General features: G+C 38.9%; 1 protein-coding gene across 7 annotated transcripts in view; it reads right to left on the bottom strand.

Moving 5' to 3' along the window:
• Window positions 1-2,740: 2,740 nt before the first annotated feature.
• The window catches only part of USP34 (ubiquitin specific peptidase 34), a 120,508-nt gene continuing 96,450 nt past the window's right edge, over window positions 2,741-26,798 (bottom strand). For 4 of the 7 annotated variants that reach the window (XM_082048245.1, XM_082048244.1, XM_082048243.1 and 1 more), the window contains 28 exons: window positions 26,436-26,500; window positions 26,264-26,339; window positions 26,117-26,164; window positions 25,464-25,529; window positions 24,123-24,203; window positions 22,907-22,992; window positions 21,946-22,114; window positions 21,787-21,861; window positions 21,093-21,244; window positions 20,642-20,690; window positions 20,435-20,539; window positions 20,267-20,311; window positions 19,465-19,569; window positions 17,451-17,598; window positions 15,862-16,496; window positions 15,025-15,182; window positions 13,928-14,006; window positions 11,377-11,503; window positions 10,930-11,037; window positions 9,792-9,896; window positions 9,543-9,667; window positions 8,352-8,504; window positions 7,297-7,420; window positions 5,871-5,950; window positions 5,289-5,429; window positions 5,022-5,168; window positions 4,289-4,448; window positions 2,741-4,029 (listed from right to left, as the gene is read on the bottom strand). In XM_082048245.1, the coding sequence (XP_081904371.1) occupies window positions 3,419-4,029; window positions 4,289-4,448; window positions 5,022-5,168; window positions 5,289-5,429; window positions 5,871-5,950; window positions 7,297-7,420; window positions 8,352-8,504; window positions 9,543-9,667; window positions 9,792-9,896; window positions 10,930-11,037; window positions 11,377-11,503; window positions 13,928-14,006; window positions 15,025-15,182; window positions 15,862-16,496; window positions 17,451-17,598; window positions 19,465-19,569; window positions 20,267-20,311; window positions 20,435-20,539; window positions 20,642-20,690; window positions 21,093-21,244; window positions 21,787-21,861; window positions 21,946-22,114; window positions 22,907-22,992; window positions 24,123-24,203; window positions 25,464-25,529; window positions 26,117-26,164; window positions 26,264-26,339; window positions 26,436-26,500 (4,023 nt within the window). In that variant the 3' untranslated portion in view covers window positions 2,741-3,418. The remainder of the gene's footprint in view (window positions 4,030-4,288; window positions 4,449-5,021; window positions 5,169-5,288; window positions 5,430-5,870; window positions 5,951-7,296; window positions 7,421-8,351; window positions 8,505-9,542; window positions 9,668-9,791; window positions 9,897-10,929; window positions 11,038-11,376; window positions 11,504-13,927; window positions 14,007-15,024; window positions 15,183-15,861; window positions 16,497-17,450; window positions 17,599-19,464; window positions 19,570-20,266; window positions 20,312-20,434; window positions 20,540-20,641; window positions 20,691-21,092; window positions 21,245-21,786; window positions 21,862-21,945; window positions 22,115-22,906; window positions 22,993-24,122; window positions 24,204-25,463; window positions 25,530-26,116; window positions 26,165-26,263; window positions 26,340-26,435; window positions 26,501-26,798) is intronic. The other 3 variants (XM_082048246.1, XM_082048248.1, XM_082048247.1) reach the window with 3 other exon arrangements.

Here is a 26,798-nt window from a genome sequence, read left to right on the forward strand (position 1 = left end):
CTCCTGATGACTGTCCTTAGAGTCAAAAAAAGGACATTTTTCCTTTTGCTTCACCAGCAGTCCTGCACTCTTCCCATCCTCGCTGTATGTGCTGGAACTTGGCTGACTTAGTCCTGTATTGCTGACCTGAAAGTTCAGTTTTTCCACACAGTTATTCTGGAACTGAGAAAAATCAAAGACAGCCACAGCATAAAGGGGACAGTCATCATCTGGGAGAGGCAAAACAACTTATTCCTGAGTGCTAACATTTCTCAGAGAGTCTCCAAGAGTTTAATATAATAATATTAATAAAACCAAAAAATATTAAACTACTTGTTATCCCCAGCCCTTGAGCTGGATGGAGCAGAGTTAGGAATTACATATTATTTAGTTAACGGTTTGATGGTAATGATATGATAGTATCACACATAAGGAAATGACAGTACCATAAACATAGTTTGTTTTCTAAATACAAATGTCTGTGAAAAGCTTCCCCATCCTAAAATTTTCCCAGTATAACAAAAGAGAAATAGCAGGCGTGGAGACACATGTAGAGAGTTTGAGGGAAGTAGGCTCAGATTTATTGGAATTCATGTGTTTTTAAGGAGTCAAATGAGCAGAGAGGACAGTATGAAAGAAGCAACAAAGCAGGACCAGGAAAAGAGTTTTGCTTGTGGTATTAAATGAGAGGTGGGATGAGCCATGTCAGAATAAAAGCTTTAAGAGACTGAGGAAGCCAGTTAAAGATGGGGGTTTTCAAAGAAAGGGATTTTAAAACATTACTGAAAGCAGAGGAATACAAACCAAAAAACTGATTTACAGTAAAAGATGGAAAATACTATGGAAGAAATCGGGAGGGACACAGGAAGAAAAGAAACAGGTGCAAACAAGAATATGGAAGTGGAGACAAATTTGTGCAGGTACTGCTTACTTTTGTTTAAAAACCTGAATATTGGGAAAAAATGCCCAGTAAAAATTGCAGGAATGCTCAGGGGGGAAACTGGAAGGTAATGCAAGGGAAGAGCATAAGAAAAATTATACCTTTCGTAACCATGACACAGTTTTTAAGCAAAATAATAGAAAAGCTAGTATTCTGTAAATGTAGAATTACAGGATAGTAATTCAATTAAAGCCAATCAATGTGGGGTTTAGTATCTTGTCAGATTTGATGTAGCTTTTCCCAGAGGTTGCAGAGGGAGCTGCTGGCCTCACACAGCTCTATGTACGGTGCGTGTTGCGTTGTGCAAAGGTACTTGGAAAAGCACTGAACCCCATGGGACCGCATCGCTGAAACATGATCCGAAATTATAACTTTGTTATGGAAAATGGTTCTCAAACAAATGGACTTCTAGTGGGATTTGAATTAGGCAGTTCTGTGTTTGTGGGAAAATAATTCACAGGAAAATGCAAAATCGGCATTTGCAAATCACATATCCAGGGGTCTGTAGGGGAAAACATTGTAAAAATAACTTAGGGGTTTAGTCAGTAGCGGGCAGCTGTGCAGAGAAGGGCTAATGTTCATCTGGGAAGAGGAAGAGGAAGGAGGGTGTATTACTTCTGTATCATTTATGAAGTAATTATTAGATACTGTTCATACTTGGTATATGCTTCAAAAAGGGCTTTCAAAATAATGAGAAATAGCCATCACAAAAGATAGAATCCAGCTCTTCAGTAACAGAGTTGTGGTGCTAAAGCCAACAAAGTGCAATAGCTGAGAGGTGAAGTCAGACGTTACCAAAAATCAGATGCACATTTTTAATAAGAGTAATTAATTGGGATTACTCACCCAATGGTGCTTCAGTTGCTGGGAAGTATCTTCCTGAAGACCCAACCACATACTGGTAAGCTCGGTAGAAGATGTGGTAGATGAATTCTGATACTCACTGTGTAGACATTTAGACGAGAAGCTGTTGATTCCTCCAAAGTTACAATCTATGGAAAAGCTGATCAAAAGGGTAATTATTCCTAAAGAGAGTGAAAACATCATTACTTCATGCCTGAATAATAAGGAGACCAACTTAATTACTCACCAGCATCAATCTAGTGGCTGTAAATGCGGGAATAAAAACGTTAATAAAAGGGAATATAAAGTGTAAACTTCAAAGATACGAGTAGTTAATTACAGGTGGTAAAAGAAGTAGATTCAAAGCTAGAAAGAGGAGACACAAAAGCATCACATAATAGTGGCGAAACAAATTATGCTAACCTGCATTAAATGGCAGACAGAATGAAGGAATTTGGGAGAAAAACACATAGATGTGTTATGAAGGCAATAGAAAAATGAGCTAAGCAACTGGAAAATGAAGCTGAAAATGGAGTTTAATCAGATATTAAAACCAGTATCACAGACAGTCTGAAAGATCACATAGGAAATGGCCATTGCTCAGAAGTAACAGGAGAAACGAGAGGGAAAGGGGAGAGTCGCTCCAGCGTCTGGGGGAGATGGTGTGAGGACAGCGAGGAAGCAGCCGGGCGGAGGGGCCCAGGGAGAAAGGTGATGAGTCTGCAAGTGGTGCAGGAGAAAACGCCTAACACAGGTTAAACAGAACAACATTAAAAGTTCCACTGGCTTCTGCCACCACTTCGTGCTCTAATAGTAGGGAAAAAAGCAACCACCAATCCCTTCAAGAACATTCATGCAAAGTAAACCAGAAAAGGACCACGATTTACATAAATTACATACATTTGATCACCATTTCTCTGCACCTGTGTCATTTTTGAAGTTGTCTTTGATGAGAAATCCAAAGACTGAAGCAACATGTTATAAACAAAAGTCATCACAATCAGTTTAATGAAGTGCACAGAATAGCAATTGATCATGTCAATAAAAATAAAACAATTAATTTTACATCAAGTGTGCTTTATTTCCTCCACAGGTATTCTGTTAAATAAAGCACCATATATATACTGCCAGGCCACAGCTAAAGAGGATTCTTTACAGAATCAAATTTCTTGTGGTTGTTTAGTATACAAGTAAACTTAATTTTGATAATAAGAACCACAGTGATCTGAGGCAATCTGCCTCTATTATAAGGTACAAAACTGGCACAGAGGACACCATATTATACACAGTAAAAATGCCATAAGTTTAAATTACATTATACAGGGCAAGGAGGCCCTGTTCTCCCAGACACCCATATTAAATGAAAGCCACTACAGTGAACTCTTAATTACATAAAGCATATCCATTATCTGATTGCCCTTTAAGAAAGTGTACGGTAGATGCAAAAAAAAAAAAAAAAAGGAAAAAAAAGGAAAAAACAATAAAAATCTGGAGTTCTGCCTGACCAAGAATTAAGCATATAAATCTATCTTGCCATTCAAGCAGAAAGCACTGGACAAACTGAAGCACAAAACAGAAATAAGCAAAACTTATACAAACAGCGTTTTGGGGGGGAAGGAAAAAAATGTTAAAAAAGCAGACATGCTCCATCTAATGTCAAGAAGCAGCTTGGTTTCCTTTTCCAGATATCCTTGTGACCACGTGAATCGTCGACTCAATGGTCCTACACAGCATGTCTAAAATGTCATGCTGCTGCATGTGACTGAAGAGTCCTCTGGAATGGCCACAAGTCATGGATAAACCCGTGTCAGGGTCCTGGGATGCTAAGGCTTGACCGTCACAGCTCCTCAAATCCACCAGGTCAGATAAAACCGCGGAAATGGATGTGGAAGGGAACTCCGAGTCCTCCTCGGCTCCAATGGAATCCTTGGCAGTCTGCAAGTCTTTGAATTCTTTGCATTCTTCAAATTTACCGTTTCCTGCCTGCTCCTCCGTGTGCTGCGAGCGCGTCGCTAACATTACGTCTTCTGAAAATGAAGATGGAACTTCCATTCTGTACTCTTTGACAGAACTGTTCTCGGGGGAAGGAGGATCCTGCTCCGTGCCTGGATCAATGATCGAAGAGTCCCGTGTCTCGTTATCCGAAGTGCTCGTTGGGGTCAACGCCTCCCGGGGTTCAGTCTTTGTATCACTGATACAGCTATCTACAGTGTGCTCCTCGTCACTGCTCACCCGTCTTCTCTTCACAGGAGTAGCTCCTTCGTCATCTGTGGAAAAAGGAAAACTCGCTTAGGGAAAGTGTCCTACGCATCCAAGTAACAGGCCTTTCACATTTTTATCCTTTTCCACATTAAATACTTATTTCCTGATGGAAAATTCATGTAATTGCCTAGAATTTTAGCTCCATAATAAAATAATAATTCTTCTGTAGTGCTGGGAATTGTGCTAAGAAAACAATGTGTTAATTGTGTAAAAGTTTGTAAAACCTTAGAATTGTTAAAAGTGACACCATTATAGAAGGCAAACCTTTAGTTTTTCTTTCTTTGGCTTCTTGCTCTTGTAATGAGTTCCTCTGTTGTTGACAAGTTCTACATTTGTTTAAAAGCTCTTGTAAAGTCGGGATCAGGGCTGAGTTGAGCTGTTTGGGAGTGTGCACTGAAAGCAGCAGGGCAAGTGCTCGGAGGTCCTACAAATACAGAGGTAAAAAAACCTTAACTAACCTTATTTCATATTCCTATTTGATTAATCCTGCACACGGATGAGGCTTTACCATCTTCTGAACATCCAAAAGATGAAATTCTAAATATACTTAACGCTACCAAAACATCCCACTTACAACTAATACGCTGACCTTAATGTAGGTCTGTGCTAAGCAGGTGACAATAGTGTGCCGCTCACTGCAAGATGAAATCTTTTGTTGGGTTAGAACATTTCTACGATCAACTCCACTGTACTTTGTGTTACTTTTTGCCCCATGATCTGCAGCCCCTCAGCCTGTGGTCCCCACCGCCAGCCTGGGAGAGCCAAGGCTGCACGCTGAGACACGTGCGCACGTGCAATGGAGAATTCTGGAGAGCTCAAACTGCTGCTCCATACATCTGAGATGCTCCTGTAGGTTTAGGCAGCCTCCTGTGCTCTCACCAGGAGTCCAGCCTAAGCACTAAGCAGAGCTAACAATGCCAACCTCTTTAAATAGAACCCACCACATGCCACTGAAAAGCTTCTATGCCGATACCCGAACGGCTTAGAAAAGACTCACCCCATTTAAAGTAGAGCTTGCTTTGGAAATTTCAACTCTCTGGTTGCTGAAGTCAGATTCTAGGCTTTGATACTGATTGATTAGGTTTGTAATTAGAGTATTGATTAAGTTGGCACAGTTTGCTTCAGAAAACACCTGCCCTTGGACCTGTGAAAAGAACATGTTTATAAACCACAGAAGAAAGATCTGTAAAAACAGTATCCCAAATCTGAAATAACATATATATATATATATATATATATAAATAATCCCTAAAAGACCACCTACCTTTAGAAGAAAATGGGTCAAAAAGGTGTATACAATATTGTTGTTAAGAAAGGTCCTTTCATCCATCAGAATACATTTTATATATTCTGCAAAAACTGGATCTTCGCAGAGGAGCTTTACGCAGTTCTTGGACATCGTGGACTGGGGAAGAGAGAGACAAGATGCAAAGTCACCCCTGGACGCACGGCAACATCTCCCCAGCCCCACCGATGCTTTTCATTACTGAGAAAAATATCAGGTTATCAGTAAATTGTACAGTTGAATTATTGTCGATTATTATTTCACATTTCCCTGTTAGGACATTTATTCCGTAGGAGTGCCAGCATTACGTGCTATGTGAATCGCTGTCCGTTTTTGCAGGACCAAGGATGCACTGGGATCAAATACAATTTGCTAGATCTTTAATCTCAATTTAGCAAGTTTTATCAGGTTACAGGCAACATAAGCAGAGGTATTTTCTATTAGAATACTAGTAATTAGAATATATATACATACTGCTATTTTGAATAAGTAAACAACACCCACTAGTTAAAACTTTCAGGTTAATCTCTTTCACATTCACTCAAACCCACGGACTCTTACCTGAGTCTGACAGAGCTCAGTCCAAAGTTTGGGAAATAAAGCAAGATGAAGTGGCAAACCTTCATATGCAACTAGGACACCTGCAATTTTATGAGAAAATAAGTTACTGAGTGAGCATTTTGTTGGAGATACTAATTTCCTGATAAAAGTAGTGCTGAGGTGCCATATCATTTTATTAGACCCCATTCTAAGCTGTTTTTGTAATCAGACCTATTGTCCCTGAAGTTCTTACAGTACATTTAATGAGAACGTGCCTCCCCTCAGCACTCTCGTGAAAAGTAAACTAAAGAGCTGGCTTTACTTCTGGATTTGTAATCAACTTCTTTTATTATTGTCTTACATTTTCAACTGGTCAGCTTTAAGCTTTTAAATATGGTTGTTTTTTTAAAAAAACAGCATGTAATTTTTAAAGGTTAATCTTCACTATTAAGCACCATTGCTACCCAGCCCACGCCAGTTAAAGGATACACTGAACAGCAGCAAATGTTACACATTCCCTGTGCACTTTGTAACTAACACAACCTACACCAGATACTAAAAATGCCAGAGTTACAATTAGAAGCGTGTGACAAACAAGGAGCAAACGGGTGATTCAGGGATCAAAAGGACATTCTGCTACCATCACTCTTTCGACAAGATTAATTTTGTTCAGCTTTATTTGTCCAGAAGTGGTATTTAATCATAGCTCGCTAGCCAGCTCCTACAGGCAGAGAAAACAAGTGGGGATTTTCAGAAGGTGCTTCATTCTGCTTGAAGAATCACAAGATAAAATTGCTCTTGGAAGGAATCGACGTCTCTCCACCAACTACAGAGGAAACTCTGGTTTTGTGTCTCATTTTGTGTCTTGCACCAAAAAAACTGGTTTACATTGTGACAGGAAGACACCCAAATATTGGTGACATCTACTGCCAGAGCTGAAACGAGTGTTGGGTGCAAACTATGTGACTGAACGGTTATAAACTTAATTAAATGCTGTGATGGTTCCCAGAATTATGGAGTAGAATAAACCCGAGTCAGTAGCAACAGAACCAGTGGCAGCGGGTAGTCACGTACGGGCTGGCAGATCGCCAGGTCATGCTGGGGGTTCAGGATCTGATTCAAACCCATTTACACTGCCAAACCAAAAATAAAGAAACCCTTTGGTGGTCCTGTATTAGACTAAATGTGGAAGGAGACCCGATTCTCGGGGGTTGCCTCAGCTCCTTTCTGGATGGGCCTGAAGCACCACAGTCGTGTAGGTAAGACTGTGCTACATTATACACCTCACGCAGCTTTGTGGATAAAAACAATGCCCAGAACGACTAATGCAGCAAGTTTTACAAGTTCTGCTTTTTCTGAAAAATTTGGAACTTAGCAGAGAAGCACTCACAGTTATCACAGAAAAAAAATATCCAAAATCCTTAGGCTGTTTAACCTTCATACTTACTCATTTTAACTAAAGTTTCAGTAAACTTTTCACAGTTGATTGCAACTCGACATAGTAGATGGATGAACTGATGGTAAGAAAAGAAGTAGTCTAGCAGCATGCGATCGTAAACATCATCTTTGCCCTGAAGATTTAAGAAAGCTTCATTTAAACTACATAAGCAACTGCACAGCAACCAGGTTTCCTAAGCATCTGAGCTTAAGTTCCTGCACTTCTTGCCCTTAAAACGTTTGAATCAAATCCCACAGGAAAACACGATGGAATTGCAGCTGTGCCATCATCTCCGTGAGCACAACACTGGGATGGGAGGGGGATGGCAAAGCAATTCCCCCACCAGTAAAAGCTTTTATTGTAGGGTTCCGAACCAACAGGCTGAGGAGATGCAAAGCGGCAGCAAATACCGCATCTTGAAGATGAACACAGTCATTTTAAATCATATACAGACACCTAAATAAATATGCACTACTGCTTTTTGAATCATAATGTGTCAGTTACGATCTGTACAAGTCAGAACTTTCTCAAGAGTGAGCTTCACAAGCTTTCAAAGCAGCATTTCAGTCATGTCTCAAACCAAACGATAAATACATGCCAAGGGATTTGTGTGCAAAAATTTTAATATATTTTGGATGTATATGCTGCTTAAAATGGCGTCAGCTTCTGCAGACCAGATAGCCAAAAGGAAATCTCAAGGTTTCAAGCAAACAAATGGAATCTTATAAAACCAAATCAATGAAAAATAAGCATGGAAAAACATGGGGAAATGTAATTGTGAATGTGGTTCTTGAGGCTTAAAAATCTTTGGGTTCCTAAAGTATATGAATTCATTTTAAAATGTAAAATACTACGTCATATAATACGATGAGTTTTTAGGTTCAAATAGTTAACATTCTTTACTGTCACTTCAGTTACCTCTGGATACACGATGAAAAAAACCCACTACAGATAATTTCTTGCTCTACGCCTTTTTTAGAAAACTTTGGTTACAGAGCAAATTTAACGGTGCACAAATCTACAAAGCATCATTCGGAAAGCTTTAAAAAAGAAGGGTTACTTACCCTACAGTAACCGTGCTTCTTCGAAATGTGTTGCCCACACAGATTCCCATCTACGTGCACACAGGCCCCATGTGCAGGAGCTTGGATTCTTTCTGAATAGCAGTGTCCACTGGGGCTGTGCCTGCACCCAGTGTGTCCTTGCGACCACTGTACCTGAGGGCACAAGGGGTATGGCGGCTTCAACCACCGCCCAGGTCCTTCACCCAGCAGAATCCCCTACGACAGGACTTGGAATCAGCACGGGAGGGGACCACAGAATCTGTGTGGACAAAGCATCTTGAAGAACCACAGTTACTGGACAGCGAGTAACCAGTTTTCCTTCTTCAAATGATTGTCCATACATATTCCTGTTAGGGTGGGATTCACCTTACCTGACTTTAGCTATCTAAAATCTAGTCATTTCGGTATTTCCTGCAGTCAGAGAGACTCCTCCCCAGGAAGAGTCACCTCATCCGGACTCATGTGTCTGAGTTCCCTCCGCAGGAAGGAGGGTAAACGTTTATCTCCTTCTGAGGGTAATTACTGATCACCATTAACCACACAATGAGCTGGACACTGACCTTCTAGATAGGCAAAGTGATGTGAGCTGAATCCCACCGTTGCTGCAACTGTAATAATGGGACGTGGGAAGTGACTCTGCAGTAGCCCCACCGAAGCTGGCATCCCATCAGGAAGCCCACAGAAGGGGAAATGGAAAGGAAAAGACTAAAAGCCCTATATGGTATTTCAGGTCCTGGTATTTTACCCAAACAAATACTCGATTATGCCTCAGTCCCGGTGGCATGGACTCTAATGAAACCTGGAGGATCTACTTGGCTAGCTGGTAATAAACCTTAACAGAGTTTGAAACCCATCCGGACAATCCCTGGGCGCTTCCTGCATTTTCTTTATAAATGCCATAAACGGATTGGAAGATTATCAGAATATGTGTTTTGCTCTTTTTCTGAATACAAGGCTCAAACCCTCCTCGTGTCTGGAATACGGAGCTGTGTGTCACCAAGGGCAGGGAAATGGTGCTTCTGGAGTGCACAACTAGAATGGAGTATATGAGGACAACACATCTTGAAGAAGAGTTATGCTTTGTTTACAAAGAAAACGTAGATGCATTATGCTACTGGTTTCTTGTAATACTTTGATAAAAAGGGAAAACAACAGAGAAAGAACAACTTAGAAGACAACGCATTTACATACCTTGCTGGCTTCCACCATTGTAGGCAAGAGGCACATATTAAGTTCGGGACGTGGAGGACGAATATTGCTTTTTCCCCCTATTAATTTCAAATTTTCACGACATGGAAAATAAGGTCCAAGAGACACTGTAGCATAAGTTAGGATAAAATAGGGATATATTAAAAAGGTCAATATGTGACATCAGCAAGGAACGCGATAGAGTAATAATAGTGTAAGAGAACTTCAAAATACAATCACTGAAATACCTACTTGGGATATTACTGTGGTGGTATGTACAATGATTGTGCTGTAGAAATGGAACCAGAGTATGTAGGAAATCATGAGGACTTAAAAGTACAAGCTCCTTGAGGACATCTACAAACAAAAAGTTGTTTTTGCTATTACATATTGTTATTTCTTAACGGCAAACAGTTTAACTTAAGGCTCATGCATTTGCAAACTCTCTCTCACATCCCTTTTGCATCACTCAGTGTGCACCGTGACCAACACGTCAAGTGAACGGCCCTGAAGCAGCCAAGGTCCCTCCACCTCTGTGCTGGGACAAAACCTGCTCGGGGGTCGCTCGGCCACCGGGGAGAGGGGTGGCAGGCTGCGCAAAGTACGAGCTCAACAAAATTACCCTCTTTCCTTCCTCTTAAACGTAGCAGGTTTGGTGCCTGGAAAACGTCAACCAGCAGCAGTCAGGAGGGGAATGAGAAAGGCACTCAAAATAAGGGGAAAATGCGTACAATCACACAAAAAGGTCATTTGGACACAGCTTTAGGCCTTCATGAACAGGCATAAAAATGCAGATTATATCCATTAAATAATATTTTAAAAGCGTAAACTAGAAAAAGCCTCGACCTTTTTGAAATAGGTCTTTAATGCAAAAAAGACACTTGTGTATAATGTCTACATCAACAATTTCAAAAAGCAAATTCATTCCATTCTACAAGCTATTTAAGCCTTACTTTATTATACCTTCCAGTAACAGATCATAAAAATGAACACTAGAAGCTGTTACTCAGACTAACTTGGTCACCGTGCACCCTTCCGAGTGGAGCGGTACTTAATATCTGAATTTTAATATAAGATTTGGGATTTCATTCTAAATTCACTGACACCTAAATTCGTGAGCTACTCCTTCATCATGCCCCTTATCAGGCAGCAAACCCACCTCTCAACACAAGGCTGACTTTCTGTGTGCACGCTCTGCGTGCTCGGGGAAGGAGGAATATTAATTTTAACCTGACAAAACCCAAATTATTTAGAACAGGAACAACGGCAATATTGCTGTATTGACAAAGTTAACATAAGCAACCCCAATCTACAGAGTATCTAGTAAGCATTCGCACTTGCAAAAATGCGGGTAACTGCGCAGGACGGGTCCTTCCCGGGCAGGACTTACCGATACAAGCGTTCCGAAGCTCTGGGGGACTATAGGAATTTAGCAGCGTTAAGAGCTTATGGGCAAATTCGATTCGCTCCTGCCACTGAATGAGCGCTTGCTTCACATCTGCAAATGCACAACACAGGAAATCTGGTCAGTTCATTTCTCAGAAGCTCATTAAATAAAGCAAAGATTTTTACTGCTGAAGAATTGCTTGATTTTAATCAATCTAGAAATCTGTTAGATCTCACTGGTCTAGTGCTATTCCACTTCCTTAATCTAGTTACATATTCTGTCAATAACTAACTTGATAAGGAACAACTTAATAACTGTTAATAAAAGTATCTCCTACTGTACGGGCCGTTTTTAAGCGCAGATAACGAGCAAGATAAAATCCTAGAGTTTGAGTGATGGCAATTAATCAACAGACAACAAGCACAATCCTTTCAAGAGTTACAATCAAACCTTTTCTTTGAAGATATGGACGTGTTGACTTAAGAACCGAAAGGAAAATAGAGAGAAGTTCTACCAGGTCTCCAGTGACATGGCAAGCGGTGGCCTCGTGGTACATCATGTGCAACGTGTTAAAGGACTAGAAGGAAAAAACACCAAAGCTTTCAGTTGCCAAATTAACACACTTATTATCATATCACATCTTTGTTTGTCCTACGGATACCACTTCTACATTTATTTTGTGCTCAAACAAGACATACAGAAATGTACGGTGCTAGATGTAATCACGACATTTCTGAAAGAAAGAACGTTTAAAATGAGAACAAATCTGTGTAAAAAAATAGTGTATTTACTGAAAGAGACTGAAAAAATACGTAAAGAGTGAGACGGGGCAAAGGGACAAAGACAGAAGGAAAGAGAGGGAACGACTGACCAACCCAGTCACTTCTACAACAACCAAATATCCTGGTTAACCTGGACATGTGGGTTTGGTAATAATGGACACCAGGTGGTCTGGTATGGGGAGATAAACCCAAACTTGCCTTTGGCCAAAAGGCTGATTTTTGTTCTTCTGGCCTAATCCAAAAACTTGAGTCGTATTAAATTTTTATCACACGCGTGCCAGAGGGAAACTGAATTTCTAAGATTTATTCTAACATTTACCCCTGTACAAGCAGCTGCCCCCCATCGCAGCTCAAGAAATGAGCGTTTTTGTGAGCACATCCAATGCAGCCTATAGAGAGACATTTGACAACAGCCTTCATTGTTCTCAAGGTCAAAGCTTTCTAGGAGTGTTTTCACATATTTATCTAAAGCCCAATAAGCAAAGCATCATTTCAGATATGGTATTTTTAGATACCTGTTAATCCCAAACTTGCTGTACCAACATAAATGTGAATTTGGGGAAAAAGTATTAATATAGATGCTCATCATTTTTCCAAACTGCTGCTTAAGGACATACGCTCTATGATTGTACATCAGCTGAATTACTTCTCCTTTTATAATTAAAATACCTTCCGGGCATCTGTGTTTTACAGAAATATTGGGAAGGAAAAGCAACTCATTTCCAAACTGCAAAAGTTGTAGCACAAGATATAAGAAAATATATTTAATCTGCTGTGCCAGCTCCTTGGCGCGGTATTTTCCACCACGCAAAACACTTCCAGTGAATAAGTGAAAATATGTGGCCTTGTAATTTCAAGCTGTATAGCAACATTAGTTTTATCCAGCAATGTTTTACGTGGGATAAATTGCATCTTGTATCACACTTCTTTATAAACTTAATTACCCATTGTCAGTCTGGATAGTTAAACAAGTCCTTTTTATACATGTATTTATGTAGCTTATTCTACTTCTGAGTTTCACGTATAAAGAGTTATAGCTCAGTTCCTATTTAGCCCATGAACACTTACTGAATGGAAGCTTTTTAAGACAAAGAGGAACAGATATTCTGGAGTAATTAACTATAGTTAATTACTCAACAGGCTTACATTTCTAACAAGCTCCTGAAAACTCAGTTTTCAAACAGCTCTGCACCATCTTTCTTTTAATTTTTCTAACGCATTTTGTAATTCCAGCTTTGTCTATCACAGTCTTTCCCGGAAAACACAAACTAGTGACATCAAAAAGAGAATTTTTTGTATAAAACATATAAAAATGGGACTGGAATCAACCTCAAAGCATTGTTTAGTCCATCCATGTGCCTTAGGGCGGGCTAAATGCCTTTAAATCTGTGACAGATGTTCACTCCGAGCCCTCCTGACGACTTCCAGCTGTGCTGGCTGGCACCTTCCGAAGTGATTTATTCCAATATCCCTTTTGCTGTACAGCTACAACCACCTCCCATCCACTTGTCTTGCACCACGATTTCTACCAGTTTATTATCTTTCCCTGAATACACCGATCTACATATGCCAAGAATGAATCACATCATAGTTTTTACGCTTTCTCCAACACATCCAGACAATCTTGGTTTTTACCCCTGTTCTCAAAAGGACACGGTGTCCTCCCCCATTTTGCACTGCCAATATATTTAATAAACACATGTTCTTGTCCATCAGCTCAATAATGGAAATGGTGAGCAGAATCCAACATCTTACACCCATCTTAAGAAGGACAAAGGAAAAAACAAGATAAATGTTATATGTGCCCTTTTTCAGTCTCATCTTAAACAAGGAGCCACGAACAGTTCAGAGCTTTTTCACCAGTGTCTTTTATGCTTTTCCTGCGTGACTGTGGATCTGTAGAGTGTCACCATCGCTGGGCAGGGGCTCGACACCCAAACTGCACCCACTTCAACGCTGTGCTATTTATTCTTTATTTCCTCTCTATTTTGAACTAACTCTGGCCCGGTCTCACGGAGCAAATATCCAGTTACAACAGGAATACACTACATGTGCTCCATTTTAGGTTTAGTTTCAGCAGAAAGAAATCTGCTTTGCAAACAGAAGCGCAACAGGCAGGACAGATGGGGAGAGTTGCCTCAGAAGTGCCTCAAACAAGTGTCTGGAAATACCGAGGAGAAAGCGAGATGTTTATTATAATTAAATAACAAAGTATTTACCTCCGTCATCAGAATCAATCCTCTGTTAAACACAACAAGAAGTCTGTCTTCATCAGATTCTAATAATATTCTGAAGGCACTAGGAAAAAAATCCAAACATTGAGAACACTGGAAATGACATATTAACTTTTCATAATTCATCCAACTGCTTCCAATTGTTACGCTCATGCTACATTTTGGAAAATAAACAGAACAGAGAAACTCCAAAAGAACACAATTATTCTCATTTTTTCCCTGACTTTTTCATTTAAAAATGTCTCTGGTGTCAACCTCCTTTATGTCAACTTGACGTTATCAAAAATAATTTATAAACAGCCTTTACAGAAATCTTTCCCAAATAACGCCTGTAAAAATGCTAAAAAATGAGGAAAATAACGTACTTCAAAGGACAGAAGTTTATAGTTGTTAAATGATACACTTAAATAGGTTTGGTTAAACATGTTTGGACTTTTAAATGTATAAAACCATTTCTATCATCGGGATACCTGACTCTCCTGCACGTGCAATTTATAGTTCCACTGGAAATGCAGTTTCACATGTACTACTAAGATTAGAGATGCAAAACTATTTGAAGATACGATACAATAAAACTCTGTCCCACAGGCACGATTTCTAGAAAACATTTCTGCCCCAAATAACAAATGTCAACAACAGCAACTGCAATTACTGCTTTGCCCGTCTAGATTAATCATGGGAGCCTGAGACTGGAATTTCAGCTTAAATGCCGAATTAGAGCATTGATTGATTTGGTTTTAGTGTTTTTTCCAAGGGCTCTATGGATGGAATTTTGTCATAGTGTTTTTCTTTTTGAACCCTAACAATTGACATCTTGGTTTACACTCATTTATTGGAAAATATTTGCTTAGTTTCTGAATTTTCAGCTGATGAAACACTCTAAAATAAATCACGGCCACAAACAATGGATTTGGGCATGAAAAGTTATAATTGAAACTTTCTGTCTGCTTCTGAATTAAAGGATCCCCAAAACTTTTTCAAAAACAGCGTCAAAATAACAACACTAATTTTTATGGTACTTCGCATTAGGCAAAATACCAACGGGATTCTATTATTCCACTACAACTTCACCACTCACGTACCTTATTAACGTTGTCCAACAAGAGCGTCCGTCCAAGCAGCGCAGGTAACAGCTTATGGTTGTTTTCTTAAATTGCTTTATGTCTTCTATCTCCTCCTCTCTCATGTCTGGTCTCTGAGCTACAAACAGTTGCATGAGGTTAAACAGCTCTTCTACTGCCTAAAACACACAAAAGAATTGGATTAGATTTGTCTCAGTATGTTATGGTTTAGAGCTTATTTGTATTACTTACTGTGTCTTACTTCTACTAAGCAACACATAGAACAAACTCATGTAAGCAAATTTAGATAGGAATAAGTTTTTAATCATTACGAGAAGTTATAACTTCAACCTTAAATAATGAAAACTAAACAGTTGTTAAAACCTGGAATTCTGACATAGAAACTGTGGATACTTCTCAACTATCTTGAACGCAGTTTTGCTTTTAGCCTTTACTATTTATTGGGTGGATTAGGACAGAGATATTTGAGAATATCTGAACCTTAAATGGATGTTTTGATGCTTCCTAACAGCACAGCTCCTTGCCACGTATACACAGAAATACAAAAGAATCTGAAATCCTGATCCACATGACCAAACTTCCTGGCTTTCCTTAAGGAAACACTAAAGATAGTGGAGTAACTCAAGTCCCCAGCAAGACGCAGTGAGACCTCTGAGGGGAGATGCCCAGGGCAGCGGTGGAGTCACCACCCCTGGAGGGCTTTAAAAGATGTGGAGATGAGGTTCTTAGGGACGTGGCTTAGAGGTGGGCTTGGGTTAAAGGTCTTTTCCATTAAGAGAGACATTCAGTAAGGGGGAAACACAATGAAACGGTATTTTTTGGTATCGATCTACTTACTCCTGGGTACTGACTGGCGTGTGGCGTGAGGTTCTTGAAGGCCCACTGGATGTTCTGGTGAGAAGCCAGCTGCCTGGTGAAGGCCGGGGACTGCTCGCAGCAGAGCCGCAGGATGCCGTAGTAGGCCGGCAGCATCCCGCGGTTGAAGAGCACCACGTCCTGATCGTCATGGTCTGCCAGGATGTAATTGAAGGCAATGTTCTTCGTCACCACGGGGTTCTGTACAATAAGGCGCACGTTCTCCGGACAGTCAACGCAGACGTTGTACCAAAAAGAGAGCAAAGCCTGTTTGTTGTGGTTGGTGGCGATAGCCGGCTCAGAAAGTTTAGGCTGGAAAAGGTTCCATAAGTCCATGAAGTAAGTAGAAAACATGAGTTTCTCAGTTTTTGAGATCAAACAGTACGTCATGAAACTGAAGTATGGCACAAGTTTTGTGGTGCCGTGAACAGCAGCATCAACATACAGCTTAGCTCTGGAAAGAAGGCCAAGAAGGACATTGTAGACTTGGTGAAGAACTACTGTGGTGTCTGGGCTGAGAGGCAGATCGCGCGTGGGGATGTGCAAAGAGCGGGTCGATCGGAACATCTGACGGAAGGAATTGCTTGGAATAAGCGACACCAAGAGATAGGCTGCGGCTTCAAATAAAAACAAGTTTGTTACACTGCTGAAAGTGACACACAGGCTTAACAGTCATTTAATCAGAAGTTAAATAACATTGTGTGTTCCGTTTACAGATTTCAAAGCATTTTACAGCATCTGGTTTTACTATACTCACACTAGAGAAAAATCAGAGTGGGTAAGACCAGCACAAATACATAAAAAGTGGTGTTGAGATTTGCTTTCAGGCCTCTTCACCCTGTATCCCTGTCTGCTGCTTGGTTCTAACACAACGCATCCCGACACAGAAACAAACCCAAATGTTTTCTATGAATAAATTGCGTACGGCTTGATCAAGACATCATCTCTTCAGAGATGTTCCCAACCAGAGTTCGCTGCAAAGCTGCACCTCCAGTTGCCACACTTCCCTCAGCCACAGACACTGTATGAAGGTTCAGTGTGGCCTCTTACTGTGGAACCTCATTTATATAAAAATTTAGACAAGGATAGGGTGCAAGTGTGTGTGACCTTGGCAATGGCCTGGGACAGCTGGGGAGAAACAGGCGGCTTCTCCTTGATCCACAAGTCCAAAGGACTCAAGTAACAATGACTCTGTGATGAGTGAAAGACCAACATGGGCTTCTCACAGTACAACTACATGATGGAAACTATGGAGAACCTCTTGGATTATTTCTGTTTCTTCTTTGGGTTTTCCTGGATCTTGTAGATTAACCACATAAGGTAAAGAACCTACTGATGTATCATTCAAGTTACAAAATCAAAACAGAGTTTTAATCAAAACCAGGTAGCATATCTTGATGAGGCCCCACCACAGTTGTACTAATATTTTAAAATATGGCAACCCTAAACCAACTGGAAAAGGCAGAAAAGACAAGCACAAGAGCACGTATTTAATTTCTGACAGGAATACCCCCATGCACCGTCACTTGCTACAGCAGAAGAACAACTTCCTTCCATTTAAATTAACTTACAAGTTCTCACTCGAGGATAGTTGTGTGCCAGAAGAAAACGTTCAACCCAGTTCTCCATATTTTGCAGCACCCAGCTGTGAGCCAGTTTGTTTCGAGGTGTTTGCACAGCCAGCCAGTCCAGGCACTGGGATGGGTTGTACTCGATGACCTGAAATAGCGGAAAAATCAAAGAATACGTTAACCTTGGTTCTATGCACTGATTGTATTAAAAAGCAAACAAACCCACAACTAAAAATAGTTATTAAGACTTTCAAAATAATGTTTCAAAATCACACAGGGCTATCAAAGCACCTACAAGCCTGAGGTGGCTCTGGCAGACAATGAAAACCCTTATTGACAATTCCCTGGTTTGTGCTTCTGAATCTTGTTCGGAGCTTTGGAAAGTTCAACCTAAGTCCAGGAGGTTACTCTACAGATCTCTTCTGCACTTTCTGAGCTACTTCGGCGTTGAAATATTAAGGACTTACAAAACTGAGCCATCTTTAGAAACAAATATTTTTCTTTTTAATAGTTAACACAAAATAACACTGAATCAGTATTTTTATAGAAGTTATATCAAAAGAACATAAAGGGCATGCAAGTATCTTCCTATAACTTCATGCTGAGGGTAGCTATTATGTTTATTATGAATATTCACTCTCAAGGAAAAAAATTCATCTGCTAGTGCTTTCCCAAGGTAAGAAAAAGCCTGTGGAGGTTGTTGTACCGTCATCGAAGCCTAAAAGCTCCTAAGGAGAAAATGCAGCTTCCTGCGCCCTTCTGGTTCTGTGTAGTTAAAAATTTGTTGACATGTTGTAAGGCCAATAAATGTAGTTTGCCCATTTGCTAGTTTTTAAAAGCTGTTTTCTTTTTACCTTGAGGTCCAGGTGCTGAGAAAGGGAAAAGGACTCTGTGTAAGGAACCACAGGCAGTGTCTGCACTGCTGACGCTGTTCCTAACTACCCAAATCCACCTGAAGAACGTGAGCAGCTGACAGGACCAAAAATCTCCTTATAAAATTTTAAACTCCATTTAAAAATAAATGTGTTAAGAACAATCTCCTCCTGTTTTTTAGAAATGACAAATTGATCTGTCAAGTTTCCTTTGTAATAGCTGGAGGGGAGCTCCAAGACAGAGACTATCATTGTTCACTGTCTTCATTGCTCAATCGCTTCTAGAAACAGGAGCGGCTGCAAAAGTAGGTTCTACACCCTGAATCTGCCTGTCTGTGCATGAACCACTGGGCCTCTCCCCCCTGCCGACAGAGTTTACATCTCTAGACCTCTGTGGGTAAGGTAAGGCTTGTGTTTTTCTGCACAGAAAAAACCTTCTACAAAGGTTTTTAAAGAGTATTAAAGGGAATGAGCATTCAGCAGCTTGTCCTGGGCACTCATCAGGCGGGACATGTTGTTCTCAGACAGAAAAACTGACAGTAAATTGCGCTGGGAACTCAAAGACCAGCCAGTTGGAGGGAAAGCTTCAATTCCCAATGTATTTCTCAGCTCAATAAATTTACCCCTGTGTCAACTTGGTTAAAAGGTCTCTTCTTGCTTTAGAAATGCAAGAATGGTGCCGCACCACAGACATCACTCAATTTAACACTATGGGTTAAAAATGTTAATAAGTATTTTACAAAAAACATCAAACCAACATTCAAAGAACAAAACCCCCACAAACTAACAAAGGATGGGACTTGAAAATTTTATAGTCCTTGCAAAAGGAGAACTGAGAAAAATAAGTGGAATTTGCCTCGAAGAAGTGTTCTAGACTCTTATTATGAATCAATTAATTTCTCATTAAGCTGAGATTTAAAGTTTAACTGAAATACCAGCTAACCAGAATGCCATTAGAATAACATTAAAGAGCAGAACTTTTAAATGTCTATTAGCTGTTGCTATTTGGAAGAGAAATGGTCACAAACCAATCATGAATTGATGCAGCCAGGATGACAATGACACGTAAAACCTTTTCAGAGCCATAAAAGGATGAACAAGAGAAAGACAAGGTAGGTTCTGCTCTCTGTGCCGTGTCGTACCTCCCATATCCTCTGCAGGATGTAAGAAGCGAAGGGCGGCATTCCTGGAGGTCCACCAGCAAACTCCATCAGCATGGTCAGCAGTTTGAAAAAAGGATTGGCTGCCTGCAACGTGTAAAAATAAAAGCATCCATTTTGATCTATTTCATTTCTTCCACTAATTTGTTAGAGACTTTAGAAAAAGACCCAAACATTTGCATAAAAATATATTTCTATGAACTTTTGACATGAACACTTATTATTTAATCTGTAAATAATCCATATATATACACACCTTAATTCTACTTTACCCATATGTGGATACAGTAGAATTAAGCCATTTTTTACAGCTAGTGCAAGGCAAGATGATCATACTAAAGAGGACCAGTTTAGTAGAAGTTTTTCATGTGGAATCCATTTGGAACTCTCCATATTTTTGTTATTGTGATTGAAAAATGTGTTTCCAAGCACAGAACTGCAAAATAGTGCCCCAAAACTTGAACAACCAGACACTCATTACGTATCTCCACTAATTCTAGGATACACATTTCATTGTTACCATGTTTTTAAATTCATATAGATGGAGGATCCAGAAATAGGTTATTTGGCTTTGAATTAAAATTTCATCTTAAACTGCACACCGGATTTCCTGCTTTACAAAGCTTAATGTACAGTGCAGCTAGACTTAGCTTAATGTCACAAAAACTTCCATGGATCATCTTCCATGCAAGATTTTGGAGTAGCAAAGGATTATTGAAGCAATTTAAACCAGAAAACTATCAATACAAATTATTGAATATACAGGTAGTATATGCTTACGTACCTCAGGAGTCAACTTTGCTATAGATGTGAAAAGCATGGACACAATCTGAAAAACAAACCAAACCAAACTCCCTTAGACTTGTGCTTATTCAGTTACAATAAGAAAAATCACCCCATTACACTTCCTAGATAAGATTTTCAAGAACTAGCTATAGCATCTGCAACTTACATGTTCTGCGAGTCGATTGTTGTACCGACACAGACTGAAGATGAGATTGCAAGTTTGCCTGATGTTGATGCCATCACGGATATGTTGAAACAAAAAAGGAAAACCCTGCAAAAACGAGAAGCTATTAGTACGCTGTCTACAATTACACACGTGCACATACATGTGCACTGTTTTTGAGGCCTACACAGACATATTTAAATGAATTACCTTTCCTCCTGTTAATGCTGCCATGTCGTTTTGTGACAAAGTCAAATGCCTAAAATAGAAAAAGCCTTTGTCATTTTACTTCACAGATTATTAAGGTTAAGGAGAAATACAGGACTGTTAGTTTATATTCTTCAGTATCACAATACACAAGAGAAGATAAAGGTATTGACATAAAAGTGAACAGAAATAATAAATATTTTGTACTTAGATCAAATAAAAAGAGAAATCCAAATGTGAGCAACTGAATGTGCTCAAGGATTTATCCTGAGTCTTACTTGGTCAGTGACAACACATTTATCTTTTAAATGGTTAGAAATACAATAGGCCCATAGAGAAGCTCATTTATGCTGTTAAAAAAGCACACAAAAAAATCCCCAAACCCATAAAATCTCTAATTCCTTTCTCAACCAGCTTAGATTGGAATTTACTTTGGTTTTTCAGAAGCTCTTGCCTTTCTGAGCGAGACTGCTCAACTAGCAGAGCAATCAGGGCAATCATCTTTTCAAGCGCAGCAGGCCTGTATTTTTCTTCTGCTAAAGACAGTATATCTTCCTCCTCTTCCTCTTCCTCCCCTTCTTCCTCAGAAAGCACTTCAACCTGGGGCTGAAGGAAAACAAGAGAACTTCAGTGGGGACATTTTGAGCCTTAATTTCAAACAGCCTGTACGTGATCTTGCATATATTCTGTCCTTTTATTGAAAATAACTTCATAAACTTGCGTGAATCAAACCAGGTGAATATCTAATTACTTGAATTTCATATTGAAGCACTCATTTTGAATTGTATTTACAAATACAAAAGCCAGGCTGGTTGAACTCACTACATAGCCTGATATGGTGGTCTAGTTACTAAAAAAGCAAGTAAATTTAAAAGCTGAAGTTGACCAATAGGACGATGCAACCAATTGTTACCGTTAATAGCATAAGAGCAACTTTAATTGGTTCTACTTAATATCTATTGCTGAACTAAACAGAAACAGCCAATTCAGCATATTTAAAAATACCACACTCGAACATTGAAAAAAATTGTATGAGTGAAGTGCTTTTAATTGAAGAGCTGAAAGACGGTTCAAGAGACAGAGCACTAAAAATCATATATGTAAAACAGGAACGACGCGTTCTTGTTACACAAGAGATTTGAACTTACATTTTCAGGTCCTTTAGTTCCCATGTAGAAATGGACCATTGTAGATATGGCTTGCAGCGAAAGCAAGAACTGGCTCTGGAATACGCAGAGATTCAATTACTTAAATATACGTACATGCATATACATAGCTAATTCCCAAAGCAACAAGCCTATACTCACCTCCTCTTCTCCCATTTTGGCAAATTCATAAAGAAAGGCAAAGTATTCCGTGAGATGTTTGCTGTGAGGCTTCACGCCGTGCTCCATAATGGACAAGAGCGTCTTCACGAAGCGCGTTACGCAGGAGCGGCTGCCGATGTCTTCCACGGGACCATCCATGTCATCCGAACTGAGAACAAAAGTCAATTTAGATATTTCGCACAATAAGTGGGACGTAATCATTTTGAACCTGTCTAAAAAAATAATTCAGAAAAAACGACAGTTTTCTACTCTGTCCTATTGTGATACTCAGCTCTCTTAACACTTTTAGGCTGGGGATGCCTCGATAACAACAAGGCTTAAAGTCAGGCAGCATTACAAACTCTGCTCTGGAAAGAAGTTATTATCAGGATCACAAGCTTAACCTAGAGATGAAAGAAAAAAAACACCTTCTTCTTCTCCTCATTATGTATCAAAAAGAATAAATATTTCATGATTGCAGACAAAGTGACAGTCTTCTTGATAATCGGCAAAACAAAACAGAATCCAAAGTTTGTTTGTTTGTTTTTTCTACCCTGACAAAACCTGTGATGTAGTGATATGACACAAGACTAGACTCTCATCTCCAACCTCTTTTCCTGGCTTACAAATTAAAACTTGCATCTATATGCCCCAGGATTCAATTTACAATCGGATTCTCAGGTATAACTAGTGAGATTTACAGTTGCAGCATATGAAAAGAAAGACTATGCGGAAAATCTAGCGTATGGGAACAAGTGTTTTAAACAATGTATCTTTAGACACCGGCTTTTCCAACCACAATAATATTTTTTAATAAATGAGACCATTTTGGGTAGAATAATAAAGAACAATTAAAGCAGTACCGGTTCAGGTTTACAAGACCATTTTGAATAATTCATGAAACAAAAGCGGTTGCTGTAATGCGCGTAGTAAGTAGCAGTTCTAGGTGTTATTATTTTACCAGTCTTCCATCCCTGGCTGCAGATAGAGATGCGCGTGCACCGGCCTCAGTCTCTGGATCACGTGGATACACAAGCGCTGGAACATCTGCAAACGCACAAGCACATGAACTCCACGTGTTCCTTCTTTCATATACATGTCAACAGGTATTTTCTGAGCAAAGAATATTCTGTCTCCAAGTACTACTACCAGGTCTATATGGCTCAATTAAAAACTGAGGTTGAGACACACACGTTCTCTTTATTAGGGTATTGACACATCGTATTTTAACAAAATAGTCGAACTGGGGTTTTATAAACATCTTATGGAGGGACTCTGAACACAGTTTTTAATATTGGTGTGCACTGTACACTACTGAAACATGACTTATGACTGTCACTCACAAACATTTGTTCTTCTGTCTCTGTTTCCAGAAGTGTTTAGATATTTCTGGCAATCTGGCTAGAAGAATTTATGTGAACATTTTAAGGAAATTCCTTCTGGTCATTTTTAATTTATAAAACATTCATCAAGGATTAGAGCTTTGCCCGAGAGCCTGCATAGAGTCCTCCCATGAAATATATTCCTTTAATAATTGGTTGCATGCAGACACTCATATGGTTCTATATATAAATATTACTTCAATAATTGGAAAAGTTAAACCAATTGAAGGGTTCAGGTGAGATAAAGCAATTGCTCATGTTTTTACCTAAAAGACTTGCAAAGAAGATATCAGTGAAACTACGAGCAGTGTTCGTATCTGTGAATATCCAAATGCTGCTAATGTAAGGTTTTTTCCAATTTTACACATTTCCAGAAAAGGGTATTAAAAAACTTGTGGCATAACGTTATAAAATTAAATCTATCTATAAAATCCAAAGGCAGAAGTTTAGAAATGAAGCTTTCCATCAGGAATACTGAATGTACATAATTTACTCTTTTCTAATGTAAGTGTTCAAATTTGTAGAGATCATATGGGAGTTGTAGAAACCTTAACTTCTATCTGTTGTGACATAACTGTACAACTACGGCACTAGAGTCACACTGATTTTGTTTCAAACAACAATGGTGCTCCCATGGCCAAATAATTTCTCTAAATCATATGCAGGAATGGAAAAGAATAAGATCATGAGAGGTATTAATAAAAACTTCCAGAATCACTGTATGTGTTGTAATAGTCCATTTGTATTAATGGGTCAAGTAGTCACTTGACTTTAAAAGGAACATTTTTTTCTTACCTGTCTCACAATCTGATTGGGACACTTTATTAGAATCTGCATTGGCCACCAATCATCATCAGCCATACGATCCAAAAACCACTGCAGAAGATACATACTTTGTTAGTTTTGTTCCAAACTTGTTCTAATCCAGTCTTCTTTTTCATGATATTTAAGTCTGAAGAGAAACTGATGTTACTATTATTAAGCAATGAGAAAGTATTAATCCAAGGGAAATATACATGTCTTCTGTGCATGAGAAGAAAGGAATAAAGATCAATAGCAGCAAACATCAACAATCATTTATATCCAGTATCTTCTTATCCCCGTGTCCTGCATACCATTATTCAGCTATCTGGAAGGACATGGTTATCTTGAAAAGTGATGCCAACAGAATTTAAACTGAATAATCTTGTAGAATAGGGAGAGGCTTAAACAAGAATGCAACTCCTGAATTACATCCCGTCTGCATTTTAACATGTGCAAAAGCTTTTCTACCTCCTGAGACAGAAAATGTATACACGTAACAAGAGAATGATTAATTCAAAGTTAAGACTCAGCAAATAATACAGTTGAGTATTCTGACACAACAAAAGTTTAAATTAAATAATCCAAGTTGTTGTTTCTTTTAATTGTACCCAAATATTTTTTACTATATTAAACATCTTCACTCATTTAAAGCATCTCAGGACTGCACCATATGAACAAAACTGTATCACTCAAATACTGAATGTCACATAAGAATTTAACATCCTAGAATAAATTTATAATAGAACAATGAATTTAATTCATTTGTACTGAATAAGGTCTAATGCAGGGTACAGTATGGACTGCAGTCCTTGTACATTCAAACTATCACAGAAAGTCCATCACAACGTTTCTTGCAGTATCTCAGAAACGGTTTTCACCAACACCACAGTGAACTATTATGTCTATGGTTTCCCAGTCCCTCCTCATTTTATCCCAGACTCTCTTCACACAGCATCCTGAAAAATTTTATGTAAAAAACTATTCCTCCATTTTTCCCTTCTTCTTCTTTCCCTTCTGTGATTTCATTCAAAGCACCTCTTAATTACACAAATCCCTATGTAATAAATAACGAGGTTATGACACCGGGTGTCTTCTCTTCTAGTGACAACACGATTTTGGCCTGTGGTCTCACCACAGCCTTCTAAAAATAAAAATCAAGTCATTCCCCAGAACCTGCAGTATTCAGAGAGGATGAAATTCATCTCATAGTGCACAAATATGCCAAATACAGTACTTCATAGTCCAAAATATTCCAGGGATACGAACCTCCAGGAAAGTTAAACAATATATAGAAAGTTGGTTTGTACTTTGCTGAGTTCCTAAGTCACTTACTTCACAAGCTGCCTGACTGTTATTAAACTGTTTTGTTAACAGTTCAATCCACTGAAGCATTGTAGGCTGTAAAAAGAAATATAGAAAAAAACATAATTTAAAATACTAAATTGCAACTTACACATTTCTAAAAGGTCAGTTAGAACACTGAATCTTAAGATTATAGTTACAAACGCTAAATGCTGTATCAAGTACTAATATGTTGCACCTACACAAAACCAGCAGTACATGCGTTGAAACTAATGCAAGTAGTACCCACACATTTGGACTAATTGTTCCATTACCCCTAATTACACACTCTAACTAATGCCAGACAATCTAGAACGAGTTGCATTATGCCACCACAGATGAGAAAGAAGTAAAGACTGACAGAGAATAAAGATATTTCAGGTAGAATAGAACTTTCTTGTTCATATTAGTATTTGCAACTTAAAACTTCATGAGCACAACTGTTGCTCAGTGGTAAACGACCCCCTCTACACCAAACTTTAGCAAGTGCTTGTTAATATCCAAACCATCCAGGAATGCTCAATTTCTATCATCTGTGGCACTTATTACACTCTAAATCACACTTTTCAAATGAAAAAGCACAGATGTACTCTTCACTCTATTCATGCAGCTACTTAATGAGAATTTACAAGTAAATGGAATACCTTTTCCTTTGAATGAATAAATGTCTCTAGTACAAAGGATGTGCTTAACTGGAAAAAAAAATGCACCATTAATTAGAGAATGCCTGAATTAAAAGTGTAAGCAAGGTAAAACTTAAAATAAGCATGAATTCCTTTTGAAGTACTTACCTTTGCTGTCATCAGGGAAACCGCTTTGGGATCTGGTAGCGTGCTTGGGATGCTACTACACAACTGCCACATAAACCTAGAGTCAGTAATTTTATTTGTTAATTAAAATAAATAATGAAAATCTGCAAGAAGAAAAGAAGCATTAATATTACATTTTTTAAGAAAAACTTACCCAAAATATGTATGTTCAAAAATGTTCTTGTCTTGAAGAAACTGCATGTTATCATGCCATATCCACTGAAGAAAAAATGCTACCATCAGATACAAGAAAGCAGTTTACTTCACTACATAAGCATGATATTAAGAATATTTAAACGCTTGCCATGGCTACAAAACCAAAACATTTTCTTATGAAAAAGTACTTCTGGGAATATTTTCTTTATTTTAAAGGATTGGCTCAAAGTTGTCTTGTTCATACTACAGCGAATATTACTTTTGCCTGCCATATGACTGCAGAACAGAGCTCAGAATCTTCCTTCTCTGATCTCATTTTTACAACTTCATTACTCATAGCTGGTCCAACACATTAAAAAAG

This window comes from Streptopelia decaocto, assembly GCF_964273445.1.
Source record: "Streptopelia decaocto genome assembly, chromosome: 3".
NCBI lineage: Eukaryota > Metazoa > Chordata > Aves > Columbiformes > Columbidae > Streptopelia > Streptopelia decaocto.